Source organism: Natrix helvetica, assembly GCF_964273705.1.
Source record: "Natrix helvetica genome assembly, chromosome: 7".
NCBI lineage: Eukaryota > Metazoa > Chordata > Lepidosauria > Squamata > Natricidae > Natrix > Natrix helvetica.
Genome location: NC_138558.1, coordinates 75077004 through 75102954, shown reverse-complemented (window position 1 = coordinate 75102954; position 25951 = coordinate 75077004). Strand labels below are relative to the sequence as shown.

The following is a 25951-nucleotide window of genomic DNA, read 5'->3' as shown; positions in this document are numbered from 1 at the left end:
ATACACTGAATACAGCATTTTTTTGCCTCCCAAAACCCCACCCCCTTCACCAAAATGGCTATGCATAGCTTGTAGGAAGCTTTTAGAGAGCTCCTGGGGGCTGGGGAGGGAAGAAATGAGCAAAAATTGGTCCAGTTTTTTGCTCAATTTTAACCTCACCCCCAGGAGTACTCTAAGCTTCCTAAAGGCTATCCATGCCTTTTTTAAATGAAAAATGTTTTTTGCTCGTTTTTGGTCCTCCCCCCCCCCCCCGGAGCACTCTGCAAGCTCCCTAAAGGCTATTCATGCCTTTTGGGGGGGGGGGGGGAATGTGAAAAACGCACCATTTTTGGGAGGTCTGCAGAATGCAAACATGTTTTTTAAAAAAATTTCTTCTTCAAAACCTTGCTGCGTCTTATACTCCGATGCGTCTTGTATGCCGAAAAATACGGTAGATCAACCCTTGCCCCGAGTCTCTCCATCAATCCAGTTTAGGGACCTCCAGAATCCCCCACAAAGTAGATGCCAGCCGCTGAAGCACCTCCTGTATTCATTCTTGCCCTGCGTGCTTCTGGGAATAGAAGCAATATCTTGAATAATGGGAACGTTACAAATTGAACGAGGTGGCCTTGGTCACGACTTTTCTTTATTGAAGCTTTCCTTAAAAACCCGTATCTAAAGATCAAGGGGAAGAAAGTAACAACACAAGATTCATCCTAATGACATGTTTACATATATACACATACATATTTACATATTCAACCTTGCGCTTTTCGGCTTTTAACGACAGAGGGAGCATATCTTGGCAATAACACTTGTACTCCGCTTCACAGTGCTTTTACATCCCTCTCTAAGCGGTTTACAGAGTCAGACTGTTGCCCCCAACCATCTTGAGTCCTCATTTTACCGACCTCAGAAGGGCGGAAGGGTGAGTCGACCTTGAGCCGGTCAGTATCGAACTGCTGGCAGTGGGCAGTGTCAGCCTGCAATACCGCATTCTAGCCACTGCGCCACCAGGGCTCATAAAACTTCTGTTGCAAGTTGCTCGTTCCTGATTATGCCCTGGCAGGACTGGAACACAGGACATCGGAGTCTTAAGAAGCCCGGCGAAGCATATCAAGAGTGCTGGCGATGGAGTTTCTTCTGCGCTGAGACTACTTAACGGCTTTCTTGGGAAAGTATAAGGTCTTGTGAATCAGATCCTTGACGGCTGAAACGTCATCTTTAGCTATGAAAACAAAGAGGAAGATACGTTACTTAAGAGGGGCGCTGGGCACAACACCTAGGAAAAGCACTGGTAGTCCCCAACTTACAACAATTCATTTAGGGACCCTTACTAACTTAACTGCAGTGATTTACTTAACAATCGTGGGGAGCAAGGGGGTAAAAAAAACCTCACTTAGCAGCAGACATTTTTAGGTTCAATTATGGTCATAAGTAATAACCATCTCTGCACAAATAGAGAAGGTGGGGTGGGATATGGAGGGGGGGGATTAGCAATTTGCAGGCTCCTTGTGGCTTCAGATAAACCGATTTCCCATCGATTTCTCCAGGGTATGGAAATCCATGCTTGGATCAATTCAGAAATCTAGTAGATCGCTGCCCCACGAGGCCCCAATGTTTCCCATTTAAAAATACAGAATCTTCACAGTACATCCTCTATCAAAAGTGAACGATTGACGAAAAGTGCCTCTTGACGATTAGGAGCAGTCACGTCAAAGTAATAAAGGGGACAGTAAGATGGCTGCCCATATGTACTGAACCAAAGCAAATCAAAGCACAGCTGGCGGCAGACTTGGATGAGGAGGAGGTTGGGGAGGAACTTGGGCCAGTTCTGGAGCCTGGGGAAGGCTCTGATGGATGCTCTGAGTCGGACGCAGAGATAGAGCCAGGGCCGTCCGACATTTCCCAGCCACCGGAGAGGCAGCTGCCTTTGGAGGCTGAGATGAGTGTGGAGGAAGAACAGCTGGGGCCTGTTCCAGATGCGTGTATGTGCAGAGCTGTTAGAAGAACAACGGAGGACAAGGAGTAGCAAAGCACACATGGAAGCTGAATGGCCCCACCCTGGCTGGGGAATAAATAGAAGGAAAGGGGAGTGGTGGTCGTAGGAGACAACAGTTCGTATTTCTGAAGATTTTGCTCACTGTGTTTCATGCCACAAAGTCTGCAATTATCACAAGGAACTGATAAGATCTGTTACTGCCGTTCACTCCTTGGACTATTGCCTGGACTTTTTGGTGGGTGAATGCAATTAATTCACAAGGGGTAAATAAAGAGGGCTTTTTCATGACAAGGAGTCAGTTTCCTGCTTCTGCTAAGGCTGGTTCAGAACAAGCTCTAATAATATGTGGAATAATCATAAATCTTACTTCCCGCTCTCTGGAAGGCAGCTACTGGATAGTTGCTCTGTGAAACCCTGGTAGAAACAACCACAGAGAAACTTACCAACCTACCTATATCCAGCCGAAGCAGGAGTTCTCCGCATTCAGAATTATTCTCGAGCGTCTTCAGCAAATTGGTGGACTCCATCCGTTCTAACTGTACGTCCCAATAGATGTAGATCTTCTGGTTGAAACTGATGTAGACCAGGCAAGGGCTGTTATAGTCTCCTTTACAGGAATAGAAGCCTGGAGGGAGATGACGCCATTGTTAAGTCAAGAAGAGGACCGCCAGAATTCGAGGCAAAACAAAAAACAAAAAAAAAAACCACCATCAAACCACTTTAAATCCTGCTTTAAATCCCTAAATGACATTTCAAATCCTGAGAGTCCACCGGCAAATCTGTACCGTATTTTTGGAGTATAAGATGCACTTTTTTCTCTCTAAAAGAGGGTGAAAATTTGAGTGAGGCTTATACACTGAATGTAGCCCTGCCCATCCATCGGCCGCTACCCTTTGGCCTCTTATCTCCCAGCAATTTGCCTCCTTACAGCAAACAGCCTGTTTCAGTTTCAGCACAGCCTGATTAGCACAAGCAGCTGATTGTCAGTTGGATCGGCCTCCCAACGATCAGCTGCTTCAGGCTGCAGGGATTGCCATAGCCTATTGCTGCCTGTGGGTGCCTCGTTTTCGGCCTCAGCATCCCGTTTTCAACCTCCGCAAGCCCTGCTTTTCGCCTCCAAACGCCCCATATTCCACCCATTCCGATCCCCGCCGCCTGGAAGTGGTAGGAAAAGGGGCACGCAGAGGCCGAAAATGAGGCGTGCGGAGGTGGCAATAGGCTATGGCAATCTCTGCAGCTTGAAACAGCTGATTGTTGGTAGGCCGATCCAACCGACAATCAGCTGCTTGTGCTAATCGGGCTGTGCTGAAACTGAAACAGGCTGTTTGCTGCAAGGAAGCAAATTGCTGGGAGGCAGAGGCAGATCCCCCCCCCCCCCCCGTTTTCCTCCCCAAAAGCTAGGTACCTCTTATACTCCGGAGCATCCTATACTCCGAAAATTACGGTAATTTAACCTAGAAATAGATAGGTCTGTGATGGTGAACCTATGGCATGCGTGCCAGCGGTGGCAGGCTGAGCCCTCTCTGGGCATGCACATTGTGCCCCCAGCTCAGCCCAGCTGGTTGTCGGGTTTCCGGTGGTCTGGCATGTGTGCGTGCCTTTGGGTTTGGGCACTCTGTGCCTAAAAGATTCGCCATCACTGATACAGGTGATCTACAAGAGTCACCAAAACAAGGGGCAGCGTTTCTATTCTTCAGCAGAAACAGAGAGGAATTTAGGGAAGAATCTGAGTGGAAAGAATTAATCTCCCATAATTCAAGTGTACAGAGTGGTTGGCAGTGTGCAAAGGCATTTTCTTTCTCCTGGAAAGTAATTTCTACAGAGGATGTAAAGTTTTTTTTTTGGGGGGGGGGAATGGCCCATTCCTTTATAATCAAGGATGGACCTGTCTTAAGAAGTCATGCTACCCAAATCCTCAAATCAACCGGAATAGAGCTGGAAGGGACCTTGGAGGTTTGTGGTCCTGGGGTGTCTGTGTGGGAGTTTGCGGAACTGCGAGTTAGAAAACGGCCAGGGATTTCCTCACCGGCACAGAAGGCGCTGACGTTTTCATCCACTTGGAACCTGGCCACCGTCCGGTTGTGGTCGATGATATACGTCTGTCCATCCCAAGCGCAAGCAATCACCTCCTCATAACCGTTTCCCTGAAAGTGTGGGAAACTTTCTCAGAAAGAAGCTGCCTGACCGAACGGCTGCCATGCTCTCTCTCTCTCTCTCTCCTTCCCTCTGTCTCCCTGTCTCTCTCTTCCTCCCTCCCTCTTTCTTTCTCTCTCTCTCCTCTCTGTGTCTGTCTCTCTCTCCTCTCTCTTTTCTACTCTACCACCTTCCTTCTCTTTCTCTTTCTTTCCCTCCCTCCGTCTGTCTCTCCCTCTCTCTCCTTCCCTCCCTTCCTCTCCCTCCATCACTCTCCCCCCCCCATTTCCACCTCTCTTTCTCCCCGTCTCTCTCCCTCTGTCTCCCTCTTTCTCTGTGTCTCTCTGTTTGTCTGTCTCTTTCTCCCCCCTCTCTCTCTCCGTCTCTCACCGTCTCTCTCCTTTCTTCCCTTCCTCTCCCTCTGTTTCCGTTTCTCTCCCCTTCTCTTTTCCTCCCTCTCCCTCTCTCTGTCTCTCTTCCTTCTCCCCTCTCTCCCACCTCCTTTCCTCTCTCCCCCCGTATCTTTCTCTCCCTCCCTGTCTCTGTCTGTCTGTTTGTCTCCCTCTCCCTCCTTCCCTCCCTCTGACTCTCTCTGCTCACAACACCTGGGTCGGGGAACGGGACAAAGGCAGCAAGAGAGAAGAATGTAAGAGGCTATAACAGTTGCAAATCAGACCATCTGAACTGTTCAGAATGAGCAGGGCAGAACTATAATTTCCAAAAAACAGGTGCCAGGACAGGTGCAGGTGGGAACTGAATAGTTAGACTGTTATGTCTTCAACCGTCCTTCCGTGTCTGGATACATCTTGCTTGCCCCAAGTGCCAGTCAGCCAGGCAAAAACTTACTGTGACGTCCAGTTTTTCCAGAGCAAAAAGTTGATGGTCCACTTGCACAGACCACAGCAGCTTGTCTGCTCCCTCCATGAGCTTCAGGGTCCCTGGAAAGGGGCAAAGAAAGGATGAGTAGCAATTTCGCCATTCCCTGAGGGCTCCCGCAGAGGACCAGGTCCAGGGCAGGCTTGTCCCAGAATCTTGAAATGTTTCAACCCTTTGTAGGCTGCTACGGGAATGACAACAGAAGAAATCACGCACATGTAAAGCTTAGGCAAGTGAAGGGGAAAAAAATGCTCCTTATCTGCTATATTCATGAACGCGCACAATTCCACCATTGTGGATTGAAAACACTTATTATTTCTTCAGGAATATCCTGTGTTTTTTTTACTTTTGGTTTTGGGAAAGGGTAATATTGGGATGGTTTTGGCTTCAGCTCCGACAATCTGAAAAGCTTCTTAAATACAGCCCCATCTCTCTCCCTGTTTCCGTCCTCATTCCAAGAAAACCAAGACTTACCATCTAAAGTGCAGAGCGCAAAGAGACCCAGGCTTTTGGGCTCCTTTGAACAACCTGCAGAGAAAAAAATGCAAGAGGTTAGGAAAGGGACCTTTACTGAGAGTTTACGCAGCAGAGACAAAATCCTTGTGTATGTCCATTCTATTCCTCTTTCTATCCCATCCCATTTTTCCTTTCTATTCTTAATTCATTCCACTATTGTTCTACTCTATTCTGTTCTGTTCTAGTCTAATTTCTATTCTATTCTATTCTACTATTTCTTATTCTACTCCATTCCATTCGGATTTTTAGAACACATAGTCCTCGACTTACAACTGTTCATTTAACAACAGCAAAATTACGATGGGCCTCAGGAAATAATTACAAAGCACTTAGGACTGTCCCGCCACCCGCATGGTCACCCAATCGCTGCTTGACCGCTTGCCGTCTGGGCCACATTTACAATTGGCCGCAGCCTCCTATGGTCCCACGGCCACAATTGGCTGCCTTTGTTCTCCGCATGGCGAGGGGAAGCCCATCCCTGCTTGTGGGTCTGCGTTCAGGAGTAGCTGAAATTCTTGAGGGGGTCTTCCAAGGGGCAGTAGGTCATTTGGTCACGTCTGGCTGGAGAATCCTGGGAGTTGAAGTCTACAAAGTTGCCAAGTTTGGAGCCCCCCCCCCCCCCCTTTCCCGGTCTAAGCCACAGAGGGATGAAACTTTCGCGTTCCATCTCTCTGGAAATCCAGTATATTTTCTGATCATCATTATTTCCCCCCCAATGACTGGAACGGCTACCACTTACCTCTGCCAATGTTTCCAATCAGATGAGTGGAAACATTCTTGTTGTGAATTCTACCGGACGTCTGGTGAAGAATGACGTCCCGGATGGGGCCTTCCCTAAAGGGTAGTAAAGAAAGGCAGAAGACATAACGGGACAACAGAATTGTCTCGCCGTTTGGTGGAAAGAGAATCTTCTGACCTGGCGCTCAAACACGACAATAAACGTTCCCTTTATTAGGAGCCCCGGCAAAAAAGTTTCTCTCTCATTGCAGGCTAACAAGTCCGCCGGCAGGGAGATGAATAGTTGTCTACCACATCGATTCATCTCCGGCGTCTGCCTTTTATCCCCAGAGCTAGGGTGGGGCTTCGCTAGCAGCGGTGGCTGTTCTGTCCCAAGGACCAGCCCATAGATTTCCACTGCTCTCCTCTCCTCTGCCATATCTATTCATCTCCACCCCCTGCCCTTTATCCCCCGAGCTAGGGTGGGGCTTCGCTAGCAGCGGTGGCTCTTCCGTCCCAAGGACCGGCCCATAGATTTCCACTGCTCTCCTCTCCTCTGCCTTCGGCACATCCGTGTGTCAGTCATTGGACCCAATTGGGTCCAGCATCTGGGTGGTTGGCACCTCCTTAAAGAAGCCATCCATTGTCCTTCAGTGGAGGGGGCACTGACAACACGCAACGAGTCTGATTTGTGGGGGGGGGGGCGTGAAAACAAAACGCCCGCCACGGGAAACTGTGATGCAGAATGTCTGGGAAGAGCGAAGTGATCTTGGGCTGCCCAACTACCACAAGAGGTTGTTAACAGCTGGACCTCACTGGGTGGGCATTGTTCCCCGGGAATTCTGGGTTACCTCACCTGTTGGATGCAGAGCTGTCTACGCTCTCGGTGGGAGGCTGCTGCTCTTGTTTCCAAGTGCAGAGCAAGACCGCGTAACCACAGCCTGGCTGGGAGACCATCATCTGAGGAGAGCCATCGGCATCTGAGTTCACAGAGAGACTATCCACCTGTCCGCACCAAGGGAAAGAATGAAAGGCTCGTCAGTCCAGATAACTTCCACTACAACTACCACCACTACTTTCCCCATGCTCTGCACTTTACTGTCCGTCCTTCCTTCCCTTTCTTCCTTCCTCTTTCACCAACTTTTCCTTCCTTTATTTATTTTGCTTCCATTTTTCCTTCCTTCTGATCTTTTCCTTCTTTCTCTTCCTGTCTTTTCCTTTATTCCTTCTATTTTTCCTCCTTCCCACCTTTTCCTTCCTTCCTTTCACCAACTTTTCCTTCCTTTATCTATTTTGCTTCCATTTTTCCTTCTCTTTCTGTCTTTTCCTTCATTCCTTCTATTTTTCCTCCTTCCTATCTTTTCCTCCCTTCCTCTCTCCCTAACGTTTCCCTCCTTTATCTATTTTGCTTCCATTTCCCCTTCCTTTAGTTTTCCTCCTTCCAACTTTTCCTTCTTTCTCTTCCTATCTTTTCCTTCATCCCTTCTATTTTTCCTATCTTTTTCTTCTCTCGTTCCCATCTCCTTCCTTCCTTCCTTCCATTTTTTCATCCTTTCTATTTTTCTTCCCTTCCTCTTTCCCTAGCTTTTCCTTCCTTTATTTATCTTTCTTCCATTTGTTCTTTATTTTCCTCTTTCCTTTTTCCTTCTTTCTCATCCTCTTTTCTCTCATTCGTTCTATTTTTCCTCCTTCACACCTTTTTCTTCTTTCTCATTCCCATCTCCCTCCCTCTCTCCCTCCTTCCTTCTCTTTATGAATCATTTAAACTACCCTCATTATGGGAGGGGTTAACTTTTGTTCCTTTTTCTTGAGGGTTCTATGTCTTTGATATTGGCCACCACAAAGAAGAAGAAGGGGGTCAATTTATTTTCTAAAGCACCAGAAGGAAGGACAGGAAACAACGGATGGAAACTCATCAAGGAGAGAAGCAAACTGGAATTAAGGAGAAACTCCCTGAAAGTGAGAACAATTAACCAATGGAACAGAAGTTGCCTTCAGAAGTTGTGGGTGCTTCATCACTGGAAGTTTTTAAGAAGAGACCGGACAGCTAATCGTCTGAAATGGTAAAGGGCAGGAGTTGGACTAGAAGACCTCCTTTTCAGCTCTATTGTCAATCAAATTGTTGGTCAGAGTCTTCATACCTCCTGCTTGTCTTCTTCTCTGTCTAAATGTTAGGAATTTCTTTCGGTGATAGAATTACTGATCGAATGTGACAGAAATAAAACTATAAAGAAGAGCTTTATAGCTCCCACTGCCTTAAGAAATTTCAAAACATCCTTAAAAGATCCATCTCATCCTGGGCACCCTTTTTTTTTAAACTATTACCACCTGGCAGACGGTACAGGACAATAAAAACAAGGACAAAGGCTGAAAAACAGCTTCTATCCCAGAGCAGTAACTATATTGAATTCTAAGGTATAGTGCAATATTAATGCAATATCGAGGGTTTTCAATTTCAATTACCGTATTTTTTGGAGTATAAGATGCACCAAGATTTTGAAGAGCAAATTTTTAAAAAAAGGTTTTGCACTCTGCAGACCTCCCCAAAACGGCCCGTTTTTCATGAAAACAGCCCCGTTTTTTTCCAAAAAAAGGGGCATGAATAGCCTTTAGGAAGCTTGTAGAGTTCTCCTGGGGGGGGTGCACCCCCAAAAACCGAGCAAAAAAAGGCCCATTTTTTTGTGAAAACAGGCTCATTTTTTGTCAAAAAAGGGCATGCATAGCCTTTAGGAAGCTTATAGAGTGCTCCTGGGGGAAAAATTGAGCAAAAAACGGCCCGTTTTTCGCTTATTTATGCCCTCCCCAGTCCCCAGTAGCACTCTATAAGCCTCCTAAAGGCTATGCATGGCCATTTTGGTGAAGGGGGGGGGGGGTTTCAGGAGGCAAAAAATGCTGTATTCAGTGTGTAAGACGCACCCAGATTTTCACCCTTTTTTTTGAGGGAAAAGGGTGTGTCTTATATTCCGATAAATATGGTATATAGCATGTGAAGGATGCGTGTTTGTGTTTTTATTTTTATAGTTATAATGTACACTGGAGATGGCATTTAATTTTGTTGTACGATGTGCAAGGACAATCCAACTAAACTAAACTGAAGTTAAGAAGGCAACAGCTGCAAAGCTAACAATGCTGCCCCACGACCCCCCCGTTCCATTCCCTGGGTTTATTGATTGATGAAACTTCTATGCTGTCTTTCTGTCCTCATGTCCTACCTGTCCTTCCAGCAGCCATTTTTTCAGCAGCACCAGCTGCCCAGAGAGGCTATTGGAGCCCTCAGATGCGGAGTCCTCCCACCGAAAGGCTCGGACCACGCGGTCAGTGTAGCCGATCACCAGTTCATTTTTTCCATCTCCATCTGCGGAGAACGCAAAGCAGGCTCACGCTTGTCTCGTGGAAGATCCAATGGCAGAAAATCAAAAGGAATCCGTCTTGCTTGTTCCCAAAACATCATACGCTATGCCCTCTGATAATCAATTCTTTTTAAATCAGTGGCCCAAGACCCTTATTCGTTTCCGAAATCTTATTATAAGAACGAAAAATAAAGATCTGTTTTTTTGCAGTAAAAGGACATGATTTCTGAAGCGGATGGGCTTAATTCTACTCCACTGGTTGAAATTAATTCTCAAGGCGATTAATTAAACTTATGTTTTAATTTCTTTAAAACTCAATTAAAAGCTACATTGTAAAGTATAATTTGTAGGTTTTGCTCTACTGGTCAAGAGTTTAGCTTCATTTTTTCAAAGAGGAAGGAGGGGGAGGAGGAGGAGGAGGAGAAAAAGAAGATTAAAAAAAGAAGGAAGAGGAGAAGGAGGAGAAGAAGGAAAAGGTGGTGGAGGAGAAGAAGAAGAAAAAAAGAAGAAAGGAGAAAGAACAAGAAACACTAAACCACAAAAGAAGAAGAAACGCAAAAGAAGGAAGGAGAAGAAATGAGAAGGAGGAGAACTGAAGAACAAGTGAAGAATAGAAGGAGGAGGAGAAAAAGATTAAAAAAAGAAGGAGAAGAAGAAGGAAAAGGTGGAGAAGAAGAAAAAAGAAGAAAGGAGAAACAACAAGAAACACTAAACCACAAAAGAAGAAACACAAAAGAAGGAAGAAGAAGAAAAAGAAGAAACAAGAGCACAAAAGAAGGAAGGAGAAGAAGTAAGAGAAGGAGAACTGAAGAACAACTGAAGAATAGGAGGAGGAGGAGGAGAAGAAAAAGATTAAAAAAAGAAGGAAAAGAAGAAGGAAAAGGAGGAGGAGAAGGAGGAGAAGGGAAAAAGGGAGAAGGAAAAAAGAAAAAAGGAGAAGGAGGAGGAGAAGAAGAAGAAAAGAAGAAAGGAGAAACAACAAGAAACACTAAAACACAAAAAAAGAAACACAAAAGAAGAAAGAAGAAGAAAAAGAAGAAACAAGAAGACAAAAGAAACATAAAAGAAGGAAGGAGGAGAAGAAGTAAGAGAAGGAGAAGAACTGAAGAACAACTGAAGAATAGAAGGAGGAGGAGGAGGAGGAGAAGGAGAAGAAGAAAGAAAGGAGGAGGAGAAGAAGAAAACTGCTTCTGTTCAAAGGGAGCGTCTACTCACCAATATCATCTATCAGCATAACTTTGGTGTTGGCTGGGATGTGCTGCTTAAATGCCAGCTTTGGATCGTCTGGGTTGAGGAGCTCGTGGTGGCCCAGCGCATCCCCGTGCTTTGAGAGGGACGTGAGGTCAAAGAGATGAAACCAACCTTCGGCACTCACCGCAACAACCAAATTCTGGCAAAGAAAAGCCTGAATAAGTGAGGGGTAGCCAGCTAGACTCAGCGCCGGGTGAGTAAGTGGAGCTTTTCGTTCAGAAAGCAAACAATAAAAACAATTCTAGACTCCATTTGTTTTTCATATCCTGATTCCGCAGCAACAAATCCACCCAGTATCGGTAACTGGTGCCATCATAAAGATACGGCAGTTGACTTCATTGGCTTAGGTGGCTGGGCCACAAAGAATGTTTTATCGCAAAGGTTGTTTCAAAACCTTCTGAAAAATACAAGAATAACCAAAAAGTCTAGATAAAGCTCTGGGATGGAACACAGAAAGTCCATTTATAACTCTGAGTTGCATATATGTAAATGTAAAGGTTCCCCTCGCACATATGTGTTAGTCGTTCCCGACTCTAGGGGGTGGTGCTCATCTCCGTTTCAAAGCTGAAGAGCCAGCGCTGTCCGAAGACGTCTCCGTGGTCATGTGGCCGGCATGACTAAATGCTGAAGGCACACAGAACGTTGTTACCTTCCCCCCAAAGGTGGTTCCTATTTTTCTACTTGCATTTTTACGTGCTTTCAAACTGCTAGGTTGGCAGAAGCTGGGACAGGTAATGGGAGCTCACTCTGTTACGCGGCGTTAGAGATTCGAACTGCCAACCTTTCTGATCAACAAGCTCAACGTCTTAGCCACCAAGTCCCTTAAAGACACATGTACACACACAGAATTCGGAGTTGTTGTTTTTTTTAAAATGCAGTTACCTTCTTCTTATTGCAAACATCTCCAACGCCAACGCAGGTGAGCTGAAAAAGGAAAGCATTGATTTGATTCGCTCCCCCTTTCAAAAATAAACAGTAGGAATATAATATATTATAATATGATTAGGTTAGAATAGAGAATAGAATGGAATGAAATAGAACAGATAATTCAGAATAGAATAGAAAAAAACAGAACAGTAAAGTAGAGTAGAATAGCGGAATGAAGAATTAGAACAGAAATAGAACAGGAACAGAGTAGAGTAGAATAGAATAATGAAGAATTAGAATAGAATAATCACTTTATTGTCACTTTGTACATTGATCAGCATACATTAAAATGAAATTTCATTACAAAGCAAGGATAAAGAAGAGGTTACACAAATCAAGGCAGTATACATGAAACCTACAAATATTGCAAGGTGAAGACAATAAAGGTAAGCCTTTCTTTCCTTTCCCATTACATCTTTCAAATTGTAAGTCTATGACCATTAATTTCAGGCAAACTCCTCTGAGAATCATTTGGGCTGAAGCAACGGATTAAAAACACAAACTAGAAATGCAGGGGATTTACTTAGCGTAACCTGCGACGGAAGTATCAGATGTCGGTAGATTTCATTTTTTTACTCACCATTCCTTGACAGGAGCGCGAAGTCCAAGGCTGACTGTCATCATTCTTGTATACAAACAGTTTCCCATTAGTGTCTCCCACCACTAGTTCATTCAGCTGGAAAGAGAGAGAAAATAAAAGAAAACATTAATAAAATTTCTTTTTTAAAAAAATTCATCATTTTTTAAAAATTTTATTCAAACTTTTAATTCATTTTTTTTCATTCTTCATCCCCCCTGTGTTGTATTTGTGCTGATAAATAAATAAATAAATAAATAAATAAATAAATAAATAAATAAATAGAGACTACTATAGATCTATTTCAAGCTTTTTAGCTCTCATCAGCTAGCTATATCCTTACTGGCCCAGATTTGAATCCCAGTAAGGGTATGGCTAGCTGATGAGAGCTAAATACCTTGAAATAGATCTATACTAGTCTCCCTTTATTTATTTATCAGCACAAATACAACACACCCACCCACACGCCCACACCCACCCACACACGTGTGTGTGTGTCTATGATATCTATCATATGCATACACACACACACACAAACACACATACATACATACACACATATACATATATACATGACATAAACATGTATCAGATATATCTATATATGTATATATCTCTATATATAGAGAGACATAGATGATATTGATAGTTGCTCTATATCGAGATAGATATATCTCTAGCTCTATATCAGATATAGATATATAAAGACAGACGATAGAGATATTGATGAGAGAGAGATATAGACCACAGAGACAGACGATAGAGAGACCGGCCAAGGCCTCCCTCCATTTCGCCCCCACCCCGTCCTCCCCCCCCTCCCACCCACCGTGTCGTTGTCGGCGTCGCCCAGGGAGACGGCGCGCGGGAAGAGGCTGCCGCCGAAGTCGAGAGCCACCCGGCGGACATAGCTCACCGAGCGCATGGCCGCTCTAGCGCCGGCGGCTCTGTCTCTCTGGCTGCGGAGGGACTTCCGCTTCCTGCGCGTGCCCATCCCCGGATATATGACTCGGGAAGAGCCGCGCGTGGCCGGGCGGGGCTCACGCACGCCCCCTGCCTGCCAGAGATGAAGTTTGCAAGCGCTCGCAAAAAGAGAGACCTTGATCTGGACAAGCCAAAGTTAAACGAAGGCTGGCCAAGAGAACAACAAACCGGGATAACATTGGAGAGAGAAATGAAGCCGCGGGTCCAGCCCGTTGTTAATCCCAGCAACCGTGATTGGCAGGTGGCACCCTTCCTGGTAGCCAGTAATCCTCCCTCTAAAGACCGTGTCTAGAATTTAGGTTGCTAAGTGGAAAAGAAATAGCTAAGTGAGCTTTGTCCCATTTTACGACCTTTCTTGCCGCAGTTGTTAAGTGAATCCCTGCCATCGTTAAATTAGTAACCTGGTTGTTAAGTGAATCCGGCTTCCCCCTTGACTTTGGTCGCAAAAGGGGATCACATGACACACACCCCAGGACACTGCGACCATCATAAATGCGAGTCAGTGGCCAAGCATCTGAATTTTGATCATGTGACGCCCATCTGGCAGTAATGTCAGCATCAACCCACCCCTGATTCAACGCTAAGCAATCTTTCAGGTCTTCCTTTAGCTATTAACATTGATTTTCCCAGAATCCCACATTTAGTAGAGGATGTAAATTATCCAATAGCTGAAGAAAGTAAGAAACAATTTGCCATTCCAGGCAACGAGTTGCATTAAGAGACGCTCTTTTAATAGATTCATTGATGAGGATAAAATATGTAAACTTTTGGTCTTCTGTGAAGAAATTCAATGGAGTAGAACTAAGGATCTAATCGGTATTACCAATAGCTACATGAATACAAAACTTTATGGGTACCTTAATTGTATAGGCAATTTCCTTCCTTCCTTCACAGTCTTCTATCTATCATCTATCTATCATCTATCTATCTATTTATCTATCTATCTATCTATCTATCATCTATCTATCTATCTATCTATCATCTATCTATCATCTATCTATCTATCTATCTATCATCTATCTATCTATCATCTATCTATCTATCTATCATCTATCTATCTATCTATCTATCTATCTATCTATCTATCTATCTATCTATCTATCTACCTACCTACCTACCTACCTACCTTTCTACCCCCTATCTACCTACCTTCCTGTCTATCCATCATCCATCTATCCATCATCTATCTAGCTACATACCCATCTACTCACTACCTACCTATCAATCAATCTATCATCCATCCATCCATCCATCCATCCATCCATCTTTCACCCACCCATCATCTATCTATCTGTCTGTCTGTTTACTCATTTACATATCTGCCTACCTATCTAATCTATCTCTCTATGTATTCTCTTCCTCTTTCTCCCTTCTCTTTCCTTCATCTTATTTTTTTCCTTCCTCCCTAACTTTTTCTTTAATTTTCTTCCTTCCATTCTTTCCTCCTTCCTTCTCCTTTCTCTTCCTAACTTTTCCTTTTCTTCCATTTCCCCCCTTACCTTTTATTCCCTTCCTTCCTTTTCTCCTCCTTACCTTTTCCTTTCTTCCATTTTTACTCCTTCCTACCTTTTCCTCCTTTCTACCTTTCCGTTCTTTCTCATTCCCACCTCCTTCTCCCCCCACTCTCTCTCTCCCCAATGAGCCCCGCAATCGCCTCCTAAAACCCCAGTCAAACGCTCCTAGCGAGAATTGGTGGCCCGTCCTGCGCACGCGCGCTGGCTCCTTCGGCTCTCCTTTCTTCCCTCCTTCGCGGGGCGGACGCAAAGCCGCGGGAGCTGGAGTGGGCGGGGCTCATCCCGGAAGTCTTGGCCCCGCCCTCCCTTGCAGGATTTCCCCGGGCAGGTGAGCCTCCGAGAGGCGGCGGGGTTGCGGGGGTTTTCTTTTATTGGGGTGGAGTGGTGAGAGCGTGACTGGGCTTTTATAAGCATCCTTAATGCAAGCGGCGGGCGGGCGGAGAAGCTTGGAAATCCTGGCGGGGACTTGGTGAGCGGATGGGTAGGTGGGTTAATGGATGAAGGGTTGCAGAAACCGGGCATGGCTGGTCCAGTGAAAAGAACCAGCAGTGGTCCAATATTTGAGGGGCTGTCAGAGAGAGGAGGGAGGTCAAGCTATTTTCCAAAGCAGCTGAAGGGAAGGGCAAGAAGCAATGGATGGAAACTAACCAAAGAGAGAAGCAACCTGGAACCGAGGAATTTTCTGACAGTGAGAACAATCAACCCATGGAACAGAAGTTGCCTTTGGAAGTTGTGGGAACTTCATCCCTGGAAGCTTTTAAGAAAAGATTGGACTGTCAGAAATGGTGTAGGGTCTTCTGCTTGGGCATGGGGTTGGACTAGATGATCTACAAGGTCCCTTCCAACTCTGTTATTCTGTTATTATCCTGCTATTTAGAAGTTGTGAGAGCTTCATCGCTGGAGACTTTCAAGAAGAGACTGGGCTGTCCTCTGTCAGAAACGGTGTAGGGTCTCTCCTGCTTGGGCAGGGGGTTGAACTAGATGACCTCCAAAGTCCCTTCCAACTCTGGATGAATTATCTTTTCCTGCAGTGGGTGCCATGTTTTTTTGACAGATGTGATGTCTAGTTTGAAAGTTGTATCCCTTCTGGTATGTTTCTATTCTGTTACAGAAGCTGCAGCCTTTTTAAACGTGATATTTATTGCTAAGTTTTAAAAAGAGGAAGGAAATTCACACCTCATCCATATGAAGCTTCTGTTTTGTTCTAGGAAAAAAAAATTATTCAGACACCTAGTTTCATAATTTGGGAGACTTATGACCGAAATTAGGCCAACATTTATGTTGCTAAGTGAATGAATTGTTAAGTGAGTTTTATCTCATTCTACAACTTTTTCTTGCCACAGTTGCTAAGCGATTTACTGCAGCTATTAAGTTAGCAAGTCCTTGAATTACAACAGGTTATTTGGTGACTGTTCAGAGTTACAAGGAGACTTAAAAAAAGGTGACTTATGACCATTTTACACAGTTACGACCAGTGGAGCCCCTCCATGGGCATGTGATCGAAATTGAGACGCTTGGCAACTGTCTCATATTTATGACGGTCAGAAAATGAATTTAGACAAAAACAAATAGAAAACTGAATACATTGGGACAGAAAACAGAATTATAGGGGAGGAGTCGAATTAATAGGCAATTGAAATGTAACGGTGAATGGAAAGATAAGAATATAATAAGAATGAGATAAATGCTAAATATGATGACACAAAAATTGTACCCAGATGACATACTGTAAGATTAATAAGAGTGGTTATGGAAAAATAAATAAATTTACATATTGCTAGGGTGGAGCTTTACTAGCAGCAGTGGCTGTTCCGTCCCAAGGACCAGCCCATAGATTTCCATTGCTCTCCTCTCCTCTGCCACATCTATTCATCTCCACCCTCTGCCCTTTATCCCCCGAGCTAGGGTGGGGCTTCGCTAGCAGCGGTGGCTCTTCCGTCTCAAGGACCGGCCCATAGATTTCCACAGTTCTCCTCTCCTCTGCCTTCTGCGCATCTGTGTGTCAGGCACTGAGTCCAGCTGTTCCTCCTCTTCCTCATCAGCCACCTCCAGACCTGGGGGCTGTTGACTCTCCATCTGAGGGCTGACAGACGGCCCAGGCTCCCCTCCTTTCCCTCCCCTCTCTGATAGCTCCATTCCCTCTTCCCCCTCGGAGCTCCCAGGTTGCCCTGATGCTGACTCTGACTCCCACGCCTCCTCCGAGTCGGTTGCTGGAGGGGCCGGTGGTCGACAGGCCACAACAGGAGTGTTGTCTCTGCCAAAACATGCTTGCTTGAATAACCGTCTTGCTTGGGTTCTCCCACAGCTTCCGTTGTGTGTGTTGCTTCGGGACAGCTGTTTCACAACAGCATGAGGCTTGTAATCCTAGAAAACTATGATTTGGCGAGCGAATGGGCTGCAAAATACATCTGCAACCGCATCGTTCAGTTCAAACCTAACGAAAGCCGATATTTCACCCTTGGCTTACCGACAGGTAAAGTCCCTTGTCTGTCTGTCTGTCTCTGTTCTATATTTTGTTCTGCCTTTGATCCCTAGAGCTAGCGTGGTGCTTCGCTAGCAGTGGTGGCTCTTCCGTTCCAAGGACCGGCCCATAGATTTCCATTGCTCTCCTCTCCTCTGCCTTCTGTGCATCTGTCTGTCTGTCTCCGTTCTATATTTTTGCTCTTGAAGATAAGGAGGAATTAATGGTTTAGTTGGGTTTAGTGGCTAGATTTCATTCACCTGGTGCTTTTCTCTCGTGAGTAAAACCTGGAGTAAATTTAGGAACTAAATCATGCGTTGATTCGTGCAGTATACAGGCCCTTTCGTTGAGTTATCTGTATACTACGCCTGTCAGAAAGAGGGCTGTGAAAATATTTACAGACCCCCTCACATCCCCCTCACATTTTCGGCCACCTGGAGGGCTGGGGGAAGCTGTTTTCGCCCTTCCCAGGCTTCAGGAAAGCCTCCGGGGTCTGGGAAGGACAAAAAGCGGGCCCAACGGGCCAATCGGAAGTGTGGAAATGTTTCCCGGTCCCCTGGAAGCCAAAAACGGATCGTTTCCACACTTCCGGTTGGCCCCCTGGGCATGCGCAAGTGGGTGGGGTGCATTGCATTGTGGGTGTGGGGCATGTGAGCGGGCACTATCACGCATGCACACAAAATTTTGGCACGTGTTTACAAAAAGGTCCGGCATCTCTGCTAGAGGGCCCTGCACACCAGAACAACTAGACCCCAGGACAGTTTTGTACTCCGAATAAAAATCGAAAAAATGCGGTAATTATAAGTGGACCTGCGTCCGTCCCACCTTTTGCAATTCGAATTACAAAATATTTGTCTTAGTGCATAATGAAACCATTTGCTTGATGCAGGAAGCACACCCTTGGGATGCTACCGGAAGCTGATAGAATATCACAAAAGGGGAGATCTCTCTTTTAAATATGTGAAGACATTCAACATGGATGAATACGTAGGTAAGTTGTTGTCGCTGTCTGTCAGAATCAGGATTGGAGGGGACCTTGGAGGTCTTCTAGTCCAGCCCCCTGCTCAAGCAGGTTACACTAGGCCATTTCAGTTTAAGTGTCTGTCCAGTCTCTTCTTAGAAACTTCCAGTGTTGTAGCATTCACAACTTCTGGTGGCAAGCTGTTCCACTGCTTAATTGTTCTCACTGTCAGGAAATTTCTCCTTAATTCCAGGTTGCTTCTGTCCTTGATTAGTTTCCATCCATTGCTTCTTGTCCTGCCCTCAGGTGCTTTGGAGAATAAGTTCAGCCCCTCCTCTTTGTGACAGCTCCTCAAATATTAGAATACTGCTATCATGTCCCACCTAGTCCTTCTTTTCCCTATACTAAAAAAGTTAAAGGTAAAGATTCCCTGGCTGGGGAATTCTGGGAGTTGAAGTCCACAAGTCTTAAAAGTTCCCAAGTTTGGACACCCCTGCTCTAGGGGGCGGTGCTCATCTAGGGGGCGTCCCATTTCCTTAGACTAGCCAGACCCAAATCCTTCCCCAAATACCGGTGTTAATTCCACATTGGACGGAGTTGCATGCTTCAATCCATTCCATGTCCCTTTAAATTTTCTTTTGGGGGTTCCAGGAAATTAAACCGATCTGCTTTGGTTCCAGGACTTCCGAGGGATCATCCAGAAAGCTACCATTCTTACATGTGGAACAATTTTTTTAAGCATATTGATATAGATCCAAGCCACGCTCACATTCTCGACGGGAACGCGCTGGATCTGAAAGCCGAGTGCGACGCCTTTGAAAAGAAAATAGAAGAAGCTGGAGGGATCGAGCTGTTTGTTGGAGGTGAGTTTTTTCGGGGTTATTAAGCCAAAATAAAAATAAAAATGGAAACTATTAGTGAGTAATCCAAATAGCACAAGGTGCTATTTAAGTATCATTCAATGAGGAATAAAATAATACAGGGTAGTCTTAGACTTATGGCCAGACTTGAGCCAATGTTTATGTTGCTAAGTGAGACACTTGTCAAGTGAGTTTGCCCCGCGCTAAGCCTCTTGATGCGGGTGAAGGAGGAGAGTGCAAAAGTTGGCTTGAAACTCAACATTAAGAAAACTAAGATTGTGGCATCCGGCCCTCTCAATTCCTGGCAAATAGATGGGGAAGAAATGGAGGGAGTGACAGATTTTATTTTCCTGGCAAATAGATGGGGAAGAAATGGAGGGAGTGACAGATTTTATTTTCCTGGGCTCCAAGGTCATCGCAGATGGGGGACTGCAGCCAAGAAATCAAAAGAGGCTTGCTCCCGGGGAGGAAAGCGATGGCAAATCTAGACAGCATCCTAAAAAGCAGAGACATCCCCCTGCCAACAAAAGTGCATCTAACCAAGGTGATGGTTTTCCCAGTTGCAATGTTTGGCTGTGAAGGTTGGACCTTAAGGAAGGCTGAGCGCCAAAGAATGGAGGTCTTTGAGCTCTGGTGCTGGAGAAGAAGACTCCTGCATTGAGTCCCTTGGACTGCAAGGCCATCCAACCAGTCAGTCCTAGAGGAGATCAACCCTGGCTGCTCTTTGGAAGGCCAGATCCTGAAGAGGAAACTCAAAGACTTTGGCCACCTGATGAGAAGGGAGAAGGACTCCCTGGAGAAGAGCCTCATGCTGGGAACGATGGAGGGCAAAAGAAGAAGAAGAAGGGGACGGCAGAGAAGGAGGTGGCTGGATGGAGTCACTGAAGCAGCCGACGTGAGCTTCAATGGCCTCCGGGAGACAGTAGAGGACAGGAAGGCCTGGAGGAACGTGATCCATGGGTTCGCGATGGGTCAGACATGACTTTGCAACTAACAACAACAAGATTTAATGGCCGGATGCCCTTCCCTGTTGCCAATGTGGAGTTTTATTCGGCAGATATATTCTCATTATGCCCAGAGAGAGAAATTTCTGCCTCTACCTAGGATTGAACTCACAGCCTCCTGATTGTGAGGCGAGAGCGCCACCTCTAGGCCACCTTCATTTAGTGACTGTTCCAAGTTACAATGGTGCCGGAAAAAGTGACTTAGCATTGTTCTCCACATGATTTTTGTGACGTTGCCACAGTCACCTGATCAAAATTCAGAGGCTTGGCAACTGACTCGTATTTACGACGGTTGCAGCGTCCCAGGGTCCCATGACATGCAAAGTCAGGGGGGGGGGAAGCCAGATTCGCTGAACAACCAGGTTACTCACTTAACAAATTGCAGCGATCCACTTAACAACGGCGGTAAGAAAACCGGGCAGGTCTCACTTAACCAATGGTCTCACTTAGCCCCTGAAACTTTGGGCTCCGTTGTGGGTTGTAAGTCGAGGACTCCCTGTATCAGAGTGTTCACAATCAAGGGTGTGGTTTTGTCGTTTGTGGTTTTTCCAAGGCATTGGGCCAGATGGTCACATCGCTTTCAACGAGCCGGGATCCAGTTTGGTGTCGAGAACGAGATTGAAAACGCTCGCCATGGACACCATTCTGGCGAACGCAAAATACTTTGATGGCGATTTATCGAAGGTTCCAACTATGGCGTTGACAGTCGGCGTGGGAACGGTCATGGATGCGCGGGAAGTAAGAACATATGTCTTTATACTTGCATTTTTTTTAATGTATCCGAAAACTGGAGTGCTATATATAAGTCACGCCCTTTAGAATTAGTGTATTATAAATCGTCATTTAATGAGCCCATAATCCCTTGTGGGGTGGAGTCTGGGCAACTGAATAGAGCTAGTGGAGTGTTTTGATGGCCGGATGCCCTTCCCTGTCACCAATGTGGAGTTTTGTTCATGTTGTGGCCAGCAGAGCTGGCAGCAGATTCGGATGGTGAGGAGGTTGGGGAGGAAGATGGGCCAGTCCTGGAGTCTGGGGAAGGCTCGGATGAGGGCTCTGTGTTGGAGGCAGAGAGGGGGCCAGGGCCGTATGCCGGTTATCAGCTGCCTTCAGAGTCAGACATCAGTGAGGCAGAAGAACAGCTGGAGCCTGTTCCCAGGGTGCGCATGTGCAGAGTTGCCAAATGAAGGGGACAGCTAAAGAACAGGGGTCGACCTGGGAGAAGGCCACAGGTGGATGGTGAAGGGACCCTCCCCAGAGGAAATAAAAGAGGAGCGAAAAGGGAGTGGAGCTTGCAGGAGACAGTTCGTTCGCTTAATTGGTCCGTGACTCTCCGAGACTCCTTGCCAAGTTTTGCAGAGATCGGCCTGGCAGCTCTCCAAGCAAGATAAGGTCTGTGACTGTAAATCCTCCCTCGAAAGACTTTGCTGGATGTGAATGAGCAGAATTCACAGCCAATTAATCAAAGGGTTTTTTGTCGGGACCAGGAGTTTGCTTTGTGCTCTTGGGAAGCCTAGGGGAGAACAGTTCAGCAGCTCTATTCTCATTGTGCCCAGAGAGAGAAATATCTGCCTCTACCTAGACTCGAACTCACAGCCTCCTGATGGTGAGGTGAGAGCTCCACCTCTAGGCCACTGCACCACTCGATTTAGCCCAATGCTAAATCTCTACGTCAGAGGTGGGGAACCATAGGGCCCCTTTGTGACTTGTGGACTTCAACTCCCAGAATTCCTGGGAGTTGAAGTCCACAAGTCTTCAAAGTTGCCACGGTTGGACAGCTCTGGGCTTAGTATATCTTCTGTTGCGATTGAGGCAGCTGCTTTCATGGGCGTTGGCTTGACTCTGCTCCGTTTGTGCTTGGTCTCTCAGGTCATGATCCTCATCACGGGGGCACACAAAGCCTTCGCCTTATACAAGGCAATCGAAGAAGGGGTCAACCACATGTGGACCGTGTCTGCCTTTCAACAGCACCCCCATACTATCTTCGTCTGTGACGAAGACGCCACGTTAGAACTCCGCGTTAAAACGGTGAAGTATTTCAAAGGTGAGTGTCCTCCTCTTGGAGGAAACGGGCATGGATGATTTAGGGCAGTGCTTCTCAATCTTGGCAACTTGAAGATGTCCGGACTTCAACTCCCAGAATTCCCCAGCCAGCATTCGCTGGCTGGGGAATTCTGGGAATTGAAATCCAGACATCTTCAAGTTCTCAAGGTTGAGAAACACTGATCTAGAGAAAATAAGTAAGGTTGACAGTATTTCAGGGTCTTTCAGTATTTGACTTAGCGCCGTTTTTCACACTTACGACCATTGCCGCGTGTCTATGGTCGTGTGATTTACGTATGCGACCTGCCAATGAGCAAAGCCAGATTCACTTAACAACCGTGTGACTGACTTAAAAACTGCAGGGATCCATACTTAACAACAAAAGACTTGCTTAACCAATGTCTCGCTTAGCAACGTACATTTTGGGCTCAGTTGTATTACGTGTAACGAATGAAATAATGTTAACTAGCAATATGACTAATGGAGATTCGGGTTTTTTTTTATCCTCAAGGTTTAATGCACGTGCACAACAAGCTGGTGGAACCTCTACACAGCATGAAGGAGCAAAATTGATGGACAGGACCACGCTGGCGTCATTGTGGGGAGGACCCTGGCTGTGTGTTTTGGGGAGGACCACTGCTAGGGAAAATGGTGAACATTGGCTAAAACCGAGGATCTTTTGAAACCCAGGGCTTGTGGTTTGTTTTCCTCATGGTGCAAAATATGTGTAACATTCCTCTCGACACTGTCAAAAGCCTTTTTTTGCCTACTTTTGCATATTTACAGGGTCTGAAACGATGCAACAATTCAGGGTAAAGAGGAGACGCTTAAACCAGCTGCCCAGGGGGAGAATTTAACGTTTTGGCGGGGGGTCTTTGCAGAATGTGTTAAAAAAAAGACCCCAGGGGAAGGTGCAGCACTGTAATTTCGCTTCCATCTATTTTTTAATTATGTGGGAAGGCGGCTTTGATAACCTTGTTATGGCCATCTGGCCTTTTTTTGTAGCTCGGTGACTGGAATAAAAACACTTCTTTGCTGCTTTAGATCTTGGCCCCTGGACAGGGATTGTTAACAGAGAAGCAGGGACTTTACAAATTAGATATGTTTACACCCACATCTCAGCAACCGTCTTATAAGCAATTGTACTTTTTTGAAAAGTTTCTGAAGAGACAGCTTGTGCTCTCTTCCATCCTTCCTTCCTTTTTATTTTCTTTCCCCCCCTTCATTTCTTTTTCTTTTCCTTCTTTCCTTTCCCACTTTCTTTTCCTCTCTTCTTCTTTTTCTTTCCCCCTTTTTTTTCTCCTTCCCTTTCCTTGTTCCTTCTTCCTTTCTTTCCCTTTCCCCCCTTTCCTTTCTCACTTTTCCTTCCTTTCTTTCCCTTTTTCTCTCTCCATCCCTCCCTTTTTTCTTTTCCCCTTCTTTTCCTTGTCCCTTCTTCCTAATCCCCTTCTTCTCCTTCTTTCCTTTCTCTTTTCCTTCCTTTCTTTCCCTTCCTTTTTCTTTCTCTCTCCCTCCCTCCCTCCCTCCCTTTCCTTTCCTTTTTTCTTTCTTTTCCCCTCCCATTTTTTCTCTCCCTCCCTCTTTCTCCTTTCCTTGTCCTTTCTTCCTTTCCACTGTCCTTCTTTCTTTTCTTTCCATCTTAAATATATCTTAAACGGATATTTATTCCTGCTACAACACTCGTTTGAAGGGGTGGGGGTGGGGTTTGGATCATTTGGGCTGTTTTGCAATCTTATTCTTTCCAGAAACGCCAATGGAATATATATATATATTTTGAATGCCAAGTGCAACTCTTACAATCTCCTAAGCCACACTCCTTATGATTTTAGCGAAAGTAAAGAGGCATATAGCATTTTTAAAGCGTCTTGCGTTTTTAAAGGAAGATGGGAAAGATTTCCTGATGGGATCCCCCCCACTTCACTGTGGGGGGAGTTTTCTGGATTTGGTTTCCCATTTTGGGGATAAATCGGAAGAAACGGCTGAGGATTCAGCCTCCCAATTTCTGGGGGGGATTTGGGTCAAAGTCTTACTCTTTTGTTATTTTCCACCCAGTTCTTCAAAACGTTGCGGGAATTGTGGGAGTGGAGAAAGCAGGAAGAATGTGTGATTAATATAATCATTTTCTCTCCCCTGAACAAATGCCATTGTTTGACCAGGGGTCCCCCAACCTTTCAGACCTCAGGGACCACTAAATTCATAATTTTAAATCCTGCAGACCGCTAATATGATCTGCCTAATGACTGGCTGGGTGGGTGTGGCTAGGTGGTCATGTGACTGGATGGGCATGGCCAATTTGATGTCACTCACATCGAGGGGAACCTCGCCAGCCTCTACTCGCCCCTCCCCTCCCAGCCACTCCTCGCCCGCCCGCCCGGGCTCCTTAGGACCCCAAAAGGAAGCCGTTGCTGAAGCTAAGCAGCCACCAGGAGAAAGAATTGGCAAAACAGCTGTTCAAATTGGATCTGACCAAGAAGGAATCAACAGGAAAGTTGGAGTCCCTTAACAACTGTTACTTAATGACTTCAGTGAGTCACTTATCTGTGCCAAGAAAGGTCGCAAAATGGGACAAAACTCCCTCATTTCACAAGAGAAAGTTTGGACTCCGTTGTAGTCGTAAATTGAGTGGTGCGGTGGCCTAGAAGTAGAGCTCTCGCCTCGATCAGGAGGCTGTGAGTTTGATCCTAGGTTAGAGGCAGATATTTCTCTCTCGGCATGATGAGAATATATTAGCTGAACAAAACTCCGCATTGGCGACACGAAGAGCATCCGGCCAGTAAAAAAAAAAAACACTGCTAGCTCCATTCAGTTGCCCAGACTCCGCCCTGCAAGGGATTACAGGTTCGTTAAATGATGATGATTGTAGTCGTAAATTGAGGAGAACTCTTATTTGTACCCAGGTTTCTTTTAATCTAGTGTAGCCAAGGGCTTGCGAATGCCAAGACGCGGACTGTAATCAAATATGGAAAAAGGTGAATAGGCATCAAAAATTGGCTGCAATGCTCTCAAGACGCTAAACTGTATTTTAGATTTTTAGTTTTGCTGCTTTGTTGGATGGGTCCATTAGAATGGTGCCACATCTGTACACGGAACAGATGAGATCCAATTCAAGATAATCCTCGGTTTGTAAACAGCTGGCTCAACTGCAAACAGCTGGAAGCAAGCTATTTGTCCAGCTGTTTCTTGAGAACTTTGATAAACGCGTCCTTTGGCACTTCCACGTTCCCAATTCTCCTCATCTTCTTCTTCCCTTCGGCCTGCCTCTTCAAAAGCTTCATTTTCCTTGTAATGTCGCCTCCGTACTGTTGAACAAAGAACAGAAAAAAGTTTTTGGGTTAATACCAATAAAGGAGAATATTTGTAGCCCAAAGATGAAATGAGGGGGGTCCTTGGTGCTCTCTGAGCTTGATGGTTTTCTTGCAGACGTTTCATGACCCAGCTAGGTTACAACATCAGTGCTTAGAAGAGAACACCCGAAGGAAACCCCACTCTGTTCCAGCACTGATGATGTTACCTAGTTTGGGTCCTGAAACGTCTTCAAGAAAAGAGAGCACCAAGGACCACACAGTCCTTCCCCCGCCCTTCCTCTCCACACACCCCACTCCCTTCTAACTGATGATGTTACCTAGTTGGGTAATAAAACGTCTGCAAGAAAACCACCAAGCTCAGAGAGCACCAAGGACCCCATAATCCTTTCCTCCTCCTCCTCTCCACACACCCCACTCCCTTCTAACACTGATGGTGTTGCCTACTTTGGTAATGAAATGTCTTCAAGGAAACAAGCTGAGAGAGCACCAAGGACCTC

General features: G+C 45.7%; 3 protein-coding genes across 8 annotated transcripts in view; 1 reads left to right on the top strand and 2 right to left on the bottom strand.

Annotated features, from left to right (window-relative positions):
* Positions 1-612: 612 nt before the first annotated feature.
* Positions 613-13291, bottom strand: ITFG2 (integrin alpha FG-GAP repeat containing 2). 2 transcript variants are annotated; one of them, XM_081959012.1, is made up of 12 exons: positions 13155-13291; positions 12332-12427; positions 11707-11748; positions 10789-10963; positions 9436-9578; positions 7080-7228; positions 6246-6340; positions 5465-5518; positions 4961-5052; positions 4008-4125; positions 2433-2606; positions 613-1207 (listed from the first exon to the last, which is right to left on the bottom strand). In XM_081959012.1, exons 1-12 carry the CDS (start codon positions 13248-13250, stop codon positions 1134-1136), a joined length of 1308 nt encoding a protein of 435 aa, XP_081815138.1. In that variant the 5' UTR covers positions 13251-13291; the 3' UTR covers positions 613-1133. The 2 variants fall into 2 exon arrangements, with proteins under 2 accessions (XP_081815138.1, XP_081815137.1); XM_081959011.1 differs by lacking the exon at positions 613-1207 and adding an exon at positions 1239-1979 and having other exon boundaries at positions 2425-2606.
* Positions 13292-15063: 1772 nt separating this feature from the next.
* Positions 15064-23192, top strand: GNPDA2 (glucosamine-6-phosphate deaminase 2). Of its 2 annotated transcripts, none has more exons than XM_081959028.1 (7): positions 15064-15151; positions 17129-17296; positions 18174-18275; positions 18926-19108; positions 20663-20847; positions 21976-22150; positions 22661-23192. In XM_081959028.1, the coding sequence occupies exons 2-7, from the start codon at positions 17173-17175 to the stop codon at positions 22720-22722; spliced, it is 831 nt and encodes a 276-aa protein (XP_081815154.1). In that variant the 5' UTR covers positions 15064-15151; positions 17129-17172; the 3' UTR covers positions 22723-23192. The 2 variants fall into 2 exon arrangements, with proteins under 2 accessions (XP_081815154.1, XP_081815155.1); XM_081959029.1 differs by lacking the exon at positions 15064-15151 and adding an exon at positions 15892-15912.
* The window catches only part of GUF1 (GTP binding elongation factor GUF1), a 48239-nt gene continuing 45191 nt past the window's right edge, over positions 22904-25951 (bottom strand). For all 4 annotated transcript variants that reach the window (XM_081958983.1, XM_081958984.1, XM_081958985.1 and 1 more), the window contains one exon: positions 22904-25448. In XM_081958983.1, the coding sequence (XP_081815109.1) occupies positions 25311-25448 (138 nt within the window). In that variant the 3' untranslated portion in view covers positions 22904-25310. The remainder of the gene's footprint in view (positions 25449-25951) is intronic.